Source organism: Varanus komodoensis, unplaced genomic scaffold, assembly GCF_004798865.1.
Source record: "Varanus komodoensis strain SLA01 unplaced genomic scaffold, ASM479886v1 scaffold55, whole genome shotgun sequence".
NCBI lineage: Eukaryota > Metazoa > Chordata > Lepidosauria > Squamata > Varanidae > Varanus > Varanus komodoensis.
In genome coordinates, this window is record NW_025336157.1 from 4,716,469 (window position 1) to 4,725,698 (window position 9,230).

Consider the following 9,230-nt stretch of genomic DNA (forward strand, 5'->3'; position numbering starts at 1 on the left):
AGACTTCTATGCCACCCCATTCGCCGGGGCGGCTCACAACCATAAATAAACTTCAAAATAGAATAATATAAATTAATTATGGAAGACTAAGGGGCTCAAAAATGCCCACCAAGCGTATTCCCCCAAATGCATCTTGGTTTATAGGAGGGGAGGGGAAGCTGTCTTCGAAAATCAGCCAGAGCCCAAAGAACTATTTTAAAAATAGCTTCATTTTCGCCCATGTGCCACCCACACACGGGGTTGCTAGCTGCCCAGAAAGGCACAACTGGGGACCCTCCTGAACCTTTAGGAGAGGCTTAATCTGGGGAAGGGTGTTTCTTTCTATTGGCACAGAGCAAAAGTGTGATCCTCCACCTCCACTGTTGCCATGGAAGATTGCTAGGCCTGGCGACACAGACCAGGTCAGAAATGTCATTTGGCAACAACCATCTTGCGTACCCTTGGGTTCTAGGGTACCCTGAAATCCATGATTTCTAGGATTTGGTTCCCTATGAGACAATAAAAGCAAAGCCCTTTTTCTTTCCCCCATTATATGTCTCCATTCTCAGGTACACTGCCTCAGAATCTGGAGGTTCTACACTTAGCTTATTCAAAGGCAGCGATGGAGGCTCAGGGGCTGGCAACGCAGTCCTTGCCCCAAAAGGAAATGAAAGCAGGGATGTCTTAGCTGCTTGTGGTTCACCCAGGGAAGAAGCCACATCTGTGTGGGGACACCTGGGTGTAAATCATGAAAATGCAATCTGGCCACTGGGCTGGGGTGCCAGAGAAAACCACTGCGAACTTAAATAAATTCAGAGTTCTTGAGGTCCAACCCACAAACTCTGCAGCAGACCAACTTTTCACAAGTTGCACCAATTTTGTGAATTTACAGCCCTTAAAAAAAAACTTTCCAGCATTTTACGCAAATGTAGTAAAGGAAAACTGAAATAGAAAAAAAGAAACGCTGAACAAAGGTACATATTTCCTCCCTAGACGAATGTGTGAAAATCATGAGGGTTCTCCTGAAGGGAGAATTAGGCAAACACAAATAAAATATTTGTGCAAAATATTAAGCAGACACTGGAATGAAAAGTGCCTGACAATTCATAAACCACACGAGGACGAGAATTAAGCAAGTCTGCGTATTTCCTACCCTTGGCCGGTCCAGAACGACCTCGCTGGGTTGTTGTGAGGCTGAAATAATGGGCTGGAGGGGGGGCCACTGTGCAAAGTGAGAGGAAAAACAGTAAACTCGTTCCCGTTTTCCTTCTTGCAGCCCCTCACTAAAATTCTGTTTGCAGAGGCGGTTTTCCTTAGCTTGTTCCCAAGTTGGGCTTCCGGGGTCTCCGGGAATTATTGCATCTCCAAGCGGGTGGCTCTGGAACCTGCGTGTGGGAAAACATGCTCAGGAACATGGCTTGCATGACCTGATGACACGCTCTGCCTTCCGCTGTATCAGATGCCGCGCCAGGCCAGCACAGAGCCCCCCGTTGCCAGATCTGAGCTTGCTTTGCTTTTCTAACCCTAGAAAATGATGACGACAATGGACAGATCCTGGATTTCGGAACGTTGCAAAATAAAGAGGTGCGATATACCTCCAAATTCCAACTCCCGCACTTCCCAACTTTGAGCGACGGCTCCCAGTACAGGACTGCTTGGCTTCTACCATCTCAAAGTACTGGGTAGACTGGCTGGGAACTGGTTCCCAAAATCATTAGCCTAGCCATCTGTTGTCTGTTCCTAATAAACTGCATGTAAGAGATGCTTCCAGGAAGCTTTTGCGGGACTTGAGAGGCTCGAAAGTGATAATTCAGGGGTGGGCAACTTGTGGCCCTCCAGCTGCTCTGGCCTACAACTCCCATCAGCCCTTGCCAGCAAAACCAGCCCCGAGGGATGAGGAGAGTTGTGGGTCAAAACACTGTGGGGGCTGCAAGTTCCCCCCAAGGAGGAGGAAACCGTCCACCTTTGCCTCTGCTCACCGAATCCTCTCCTGTCTAATGCATGTGTTGCAAACCTCACCACGGAAAGGAAAAACAGGTTCTGGGATGAGAAAGGCTGAGCAAGGCCTCGGCTCAGACCTGCAAAGTGCTTTGGATGGCGGAAAAAGGCAGGGAGACGGAACGAGGAGCACGGAGGCGAGACGGCAGGATGCCTCCAGCGTTCTAGGAGGTGTCCACTCCTCCCGGTCCCTGCCCTGCTTCCTTGCCTCATGCCCTGCTTGCGGGGCTGTGTCACCCACTGGGCGTGCCCCAGCGTGCCCAGGTGAGTGGCCCAGCAAGTCCCTCCCTGAAAGTTTCAGCCTGTCTCGGCCTGCAGGGCAGCGCTGCGGAGTTGGCAGCCTGGACTTTCCGCCTCCCACCCCTTTCCAGCTCCCGTCACAAGGGTGGGCAGGCAGGGAGGAGAGCGCCAGATGTTTGGGCCATCGGCCATGCTGGCGGGGGCTTCTGGGAGTTGAAGTCCTAAGCAGTTGGAGCGCTCTCATCCGCCCCGGCCTGCCCTAAACGTCTGGAGGAGGAGTGGTACCGAGGACCCCACATGCCAAAGGCAGCAAGACCGGCACTGGAGAGGAGCTGGCCGGGAAGCAGGGAAGGGGCCACTCCGCCTCATCGGAAAGCGGTGGGGAAGAGCGAGGGCGGACGAGAGACGAGAGACGAGACGTGCCGGCACTCAGATTTCAACAGGCAAGATGTGGGCAGCCTCCGGCTGCTGGTGGTGAGAGGACAGTGGGACCGGCAGTCCACACATGCTCGGAGGCACGTCATTAGCACTTCATATCCTGGCCATGAAAGCACGGCCAGGGGCTCAAATTAGAGATGTGTGAGAGATACAGAAGTAAGGGGGGGGGGAGTGAGCGAGCGAGCAAGCATGCCTGTGCTGGGATCCAGCCTTCACAGAATCCAAGCAGTGGAAACACAAGAGCACCCTGGAGCATGTGCAGAGTGCCTGTGTCACACTGCTAAAGGAGAAACAACAGCCCGGCGGCAGAGCCCTTGCTCTGCACGCAGAAGGTCCTTGTCTCCAGGCGGCGCTGGAAAATTCCTGCCTTAAGTCCCACAGCCTGGCTGGCCGTCCCTCGCAATTCTGAGCAAAATGGATCAAGGGTGGGAATCAGTCGGAGCCCAGCCCCTGTGCCTAAGGCCTTGTTTTAAACTCCCAGAAGCCATCTGCCGCAACTTGAGAAGTTAGCCTCTGAGCATGTGAAGGGTTTGGCGTGCACACCCACCCTTTGGACACCTGGGCTCCCGAGGAACAGCTCCCCTTCCTTCTCGGGCTTCAAGGAAAGAGCCAACAGGTTGAAAGCCCCCAGACACCAGCTGGGCGGTGGAACTTGCCCAGGGGCTGGTGGCAAAAGGGGACGGAAGAAGACCCGAGCCGACGAGAAGCCAGGCCTCGGCAGCCGCTGCGCTTTTGTAGTAAACAGCTGGTGCGAAAGAGGAAGAATGGGGAGGGGGTTGCCCAAGAGCCTCAGCGTGGTTAGGCCCCGAGGCGGTGGGGACACGGCCTCCGGCAGCAGCCTTCGCTTTCCCAGAAAAGGAGCCAGCCCGATTGTGCAAAAAGCCGCCCAAAGACCAGCAGCTTGGGTGGGGTGCGCAGTGAGCAACACCCGGGCACACTCCGCCGCAAGCCCTGCCATGCCCTGGATCTTCAGGAGTCCCCCATCCAGTGGCCGCTGCAGCCTGCCGCCCACGATGACCCCGTGAGACCCCTCGCCACGCCTCAGTGGGGGATTAAGCCAGTGTGAGAGAGATCCAGTGTGGTGTCGTGGTTCAGAGCCTGGGACTGGGGCTCAGGCGATCCGGGTTCAAGTCCCCACTCGGCCATGGAGCCAGCTGGGTGACTTTGGGCCAGTCACAGACTCTCAGCCCAACCTGCCTCACAGGGTTGGTGTTGTGGGGATAAGATGGAGGAGGAGATGTAAGCTGCCTTGAGCCCTTTGTAGGAAAAAGGCAGGATATAAATCGAAATTAACGAGCTGGGAAGCCCCCCTGCCGGCCACCTCCGTCCTCCCTCTCCCGAGTTCAAATCGTGGCGCGGCCCACGCCGTTCCTTCGGCTCCCATCTCTCCGCACCGCCTCCTGCGGCCTGACGATAATGCCAGCCTGCACTGCAGGGGTGTTGGGCGCATGGCCGAGACAATGCGCGCAAATTGCCTGCACGGCCACATAACGGCTTTCAGATTATAAAAGAGAGGAGGGAGGGTCTGCTACCCGGCATTCCGCATATGCTCAGAGGACATGCCGTCACAGAGTTGCCCCCTCCAGAGCACCCCTTCTGCTCCAATGTATTTATTTATTACATTTATATCCCACTGTGGAGTTCTCCCCTGGTCTCCCCTCCAAGCTCAGGCCAGCCCGAGACCTGCTTAGCTTCAACACCATGGTTGCTTTATGCGCCTTCAGACATACCCTGGACGATGACGGAGGAAAGGACCTGCAAGGGGTCACCCTACCCCCATTCCCCCCCCCCACACGGTTTGCGATGAATGCCTCTCGCCGTCCCTGAACCCTTTTCTGTGTGCTCTTCGTGGGGTGCTATGACCAAGCCATAAAGAACCGAAACAAGAGGAGTGAGTTTGGATGCCAGGCTGCTTTCAAAGAAAGTTTCCACAGAAAACCTGCACGGAGGGTGTGGAGGAGGTGGCAGGGAAATGCTGGCTCTGGCTTTTGCGGATAGAGTGCAGCAGTTCAAGGGTGCTCTATTTTGCCATCATTGCCAATAGCTGAGGAGGAAGAGCTGGCAGGGTCACAGAGCGTGGAGGTCCGTGGAGGGTGTCTTGGCCACGGGCCCCCAGAACCTGGAGCCGGCACTGTTTCCATCCAAAGCACTGACAGTTGGCATCTAATGTTTAGCAGCTTTACCTCTGACTTTGGAAGGCCTGCTATGCTGCTCTGAGCAGACGCTGTTGGGAGATCTTTTCTCCTCCACTGAATCTGTGCTTAAAGCAGAGATGGAGAATCTTTCCCTTAGAAAGGGCCAGGGACCTACATGTGACGTTAACAGCCCCCCGGCGAAATCTGGCATCTCCCAACGGGAAAAGGAGGCAGTTCCCAGAGGGGTGGCTCAGCAAGGGCCAGCTCTCCAGCTACCGGAAAACAAGATGATACTAAGGACTGAGCAGGATTTGCCCCATAGTTTTTGGGCTCCCCACACCAGGTGGACACCCCGACGGGTACCGCCTGTTTGTCCCGGCCATTCAGGGGTAGACTGCCCCTGCCGCTGGAGGCTCCGTTGGGCTAACTCGGCGATTCGCATCTCCTCCTCGAACGTACCCAAGCCCTGAGAAGATGGCGACGCTCAGAAAGCCCCGGCCAATGCGGAACAACCGCTCCCACTCCGCCGCCACCGTCTCCCCCACCTCGTCGCACCACTTCCTGGTATGCCAACACCAGGTGCAGCGACCAGGAGATAAGGTGGGCGAGGCGGCCGGGGAGGGGCGCAGGCACACCGTGTGCCAAGAAGCTTCTGACTGGTGGCATCGCGGGGAGGGGGACACGCTGCCGGGAGAGCCATGATTCATACTGGATGGGAGCTGCCGAGCTCAGCAAACCACAAGGACTTATTAAAGTACAAGGGCTGCGGAGCAGAAACACCCGCTCCGAGTTATCTATTGCTGCAGTTTCCCCTCAAGTTCCAGCCAAGCGAGCTAGGAGCGCCCATTCTTTCGATGGAGGGAAAGAGGACTCACAAGAGTTTGCAAAAGCATGGGCAGAGTGCAGAGCACATGCCAAAGGAGGGTTTGAGGGTCAACGAAGCCCCTTGGGCAACGGGTACCCCTTGCCCAGCAACCCCTATGCCCAGAGAAATATTTGTGCATACTTTTCCCTCCCCTTCAGAGGAGGGCGCAAGGGAAAGCTGAAAGCACCAGCCCCTGCAAAAGGCCCGATTGGTACCGCAGTGGAATGGAGTCAGGGGGCTTGAGCAAGTGAGCCAATCTACACACAGGTAGGGAGTTGTTCGCCAGGTGTCTCAGTAGGACTGGGGTCCAGGAATGCTGGAAGCCACCCACTCAGCCGGTCTGATGCAGGATGGAATCCTTTCTGGATCCCAGATATGCCAACAGTGGGTTTTCAAAAGACAGACAAAGGGATTACAGCAGCTAAAAATACTTGTGGTTGTATCTCCCCAAAGCCACGAATCCAGTTTTCACCCTTTTGCCTACACTACATGATAAGGGTGCTATGTTAGGAAATGGCACCTGACCCCCCCCCACCAAAAAAATAAAGAGGTACAGACCCCCTATTGCTATCAGGACCTCCAACTCCTGCAGGATTCTACTGGCTGCAACACGTTTGGTCAGACTTCTAGACATCTGTACGACAACCCTGTAAGGTAGGACAGAACTGTGACTCTCAGCAAGCCACGACTGAGACCAGAGTGGCTGGCACAAAACCACATAGTGTGAACTCTCAGTGGTGTGTGGGGTAGCAGGGGAGCTTGTCCCCAAAGACAAGAGGCTGCCCGAGGCCCATAAGCTGCTCGGGAAGGAGAATTTAAAGAGCTGGCAAGTGGGAGGAGGAGTCTCACATAACTAGTTTGGGATGGGGGTGGAGAACGACAGACACCCCTCAAATAAAACCTCGAGGGTGAAAGCAGAAGGCGTGGGGGTCGGAGGGGCAGGAGGAGAGAAGGAAGGCCCCAGTGAAACAAAATGACACCGAGACTAGGAAACAGGAAGAAGATTTGAGCAGCCACAAACTTCCGGGGTGGAGAGGAAGAAAGAGAAATTACAAATTTTGCCCTTTTCTCCCATGTACCCTGTTTGCTTGGGGGAGTCCTTTGCATCACCTCCTAAAGGAGTCCAGAAAATAACAACACCCCGTCACTGCTTAGGGCTGGGCACTCAAGTGTCTGGCGAGGAAACTCTCTGCACTGGCTCAGAGTGGCAGGGAGAAGGCACTCTGCACATGCTTAGGGGAAAGAAGACGGTGCTCTGCACATCTCCAAGGCAGCTGTCTTATTATTCAGCATGCCCTTGGAAGAGACCCTCGGCTTCAAGAAGTGACGGTGGGGCAAAGGCACTCGGCACCCCCTTCGCCACGGAGCACCGAGCAGGGAGAGAGTGCAGAGGGTTTTATGAGCCAGGAAGCTTTGGAGGGGGAGCAGCGAGCGAGAAACGGGAAGGTGGAGTCATCGAGAGAACATTACAGGGTGGGACTCGGCCCCGCGGGGCCGTGGGGCGAGGCAGCTGGGTGGGGTCCCGGAGTGGGCGTAGACTGGGAGCAGAAGGGGACGCTTGGGAACAGCCGAGGGGGCCTGTCGCGTGCGTTGGAGAAGAGCGAGACCCCCGGCGACCTCCACAGGGCACCCCAAAACCCCCTTTCGGGGGCTTCTCCGTTCTCCATGCATCCTCGCCACGGAAGCAAGGACCACGAAGACGCAAAATGGGCAAGGACCACCTAAGCTCTCACATGCCTTTCCCTAGTCAGCTTCCCCTGCAGATGTGGAGGCCGGTCAGCAGTGTGACAGGCTGGCATTCCACAGGCTAAGCGTCATCCTCGTCAAAGGAAATGGGGGTGGCCCACTTGTTGAATTTCTACCTGTCACACCATGTTTCGAAATGCACACCGTGAACCCTCTTTTCCATGCTGGGTTATCCATTCCGAGAGATGGGAAGAAACACACAGGGAGGTATCTGAGCATGCACAGAGTTCTCAGCCCATTGTGCAACGAGAGCTGGCCTTGGGATTTAGAGAGTGAGTCGCGAAGGCCATGATTAGAAGGGAACAGTCCGAGCTGGCGAACATTTTGCTTTTGGAAACACAGCAGAGAAAATAACCTTTTTTTAATGGTTCTGCTTAACGGACAGCCGAAAGCCTCAGGACGTAGCGGATTTTTCTCTTCCTCTGGGTGGGATTGCCGGGACAACATCTGGCAGCTTCATTCCCACGTCCCCTGGAAAGCCACGCGCACAACCTGGGGCTTTCCTCTCCTTCGTACAGCCGAAAGCTGGCCGGACCCGATGTGACCCTTCAGTCCGAGCGCGACCCAGCCTAATCCCCAGCCCTACAAACCTGGATCTGCCCCGGCTGCGGCTTACACCGCCCACGAGCACTCAGCAGGATCCATCGCTCTGACTCTGCTCCCTTGCACAGCCCCCCGCTTTGGACAACCCCACCGCGGCCTGCACGGCCACAGAAAAGCGCTCCCCCTGCTCCCCCCCCCCCGCTGCCCCCTGCCTCAATACCGCGGGTGTTCACAGGGTGGAGCTGTGGGACGGCAGGGCAGCGCGGGGACAGGCCGTGATCCTTGTGGGTGGGGAGGAGGGGACGGAGGAGGAAGCAGTGCTGCCCCCAAAGCTGCCTGGCACTTTTCCGTGCCACCCCGCCTTTGCAAGAGTCCTTGGACGCTGGGCACGCCCTGGCTTGAAATTATAGGCCCGGCTGTTATCTGCGTCTTCCTGGCACGCAATGGCCACTGCTCGCTGTCGACGCAAGCTTGCGGCAATATCGCTTTGGCAATTTGGGCCCAGCCGGGGGGAGCAGCAAGCTGCCCCGCGCCCGATAAAGGTCCTACTTTCTCTTTCTCCCCCACCCACTGCAAGGGCCTCCGCCCAAAGCAGCCGGCTGCCTGGAGAGTACGTTGCATGCCCCCCAGCAGCATGCGCTGACACCCACCGCAAAGGGCCAGGTCTCCCACCCGGCTGTCTGCACCCAGGAGGCAAAATCAAAGCCCGATTCATGCCTGAACAGAGAGGAAAGGGGAACCCATCCCAGAGGCAGAGGCCGACAGATGGATATGGGAGACATCACTCCAGGCGAGGGACCGGGGTGAGCCCCAGGTGGCACGTGGCAGGGCAGAAGAGCTGCCCTGGCCCAGAAACGGGTTCCCAGGTTCTTACCCCATCCGGTGCCCATGTGGCTGGCAGAGAGCAGCTGAGAAGTTGGTAGCAGTGCGGCAAGCAGGCCCCGGCCCTGCCCAGCACAGCCTGACCTACTTCTCCTTCCGACTTGTCACCTGCTCTCTTTCTCCCTCCCCGGGGAGGGGAACTTGGCCAAGCCACGCCACCATCGCCCGGGAAGAAACCCCCTTCCTGGAGCGCATCGCCGGCACGTGGTGCCCCCTTCTCGGCGTGCAGAGGGGCACACCCCTCCGGGCGAGCGAGCGACGCGCTGCTTTCAGCACACGGCGGGCCAGGCCACCCAGGCCTGGCACAAGAGGGCCGCCGGCACTGTCTACCGGGCACCGGGGGGGCGGCTCGGAGACCACCAGCCCGGCCCCCCGAGCTCGCCTGGCAAAGGTTGGAGGGCACG

At 56.8% G+C, this 9,230-nt stretch overlaps 1 protein-coding gene across 1 annotated transcript in view; it reads right to left on the bottom strand.

The window, feature by feature from the left end:
• Positions 1 to 8,984, bottom strand: part of ZBTB7B (zinc finger and BTB domain containing 7B) — a 28,960-nt gene extending 19,976 nt beyond the window's left edge. The window contains exon 1 of the mRNA XM_044448400.1: positions 8,819 to 8,984. Within this exon, the coding sequence (XP_044304335.1) occupies positions 8,819 to 8,834 (16 nt within the window). The 5' untranslated portion in view covers positions 8,835 to 8,984. The remainder of the gene's footprint in view (positions 1 to 8,818) is intronic.
• Between the last annotated feature and the right edge of the window lie 246 nt (positions 8,985 to 9,230).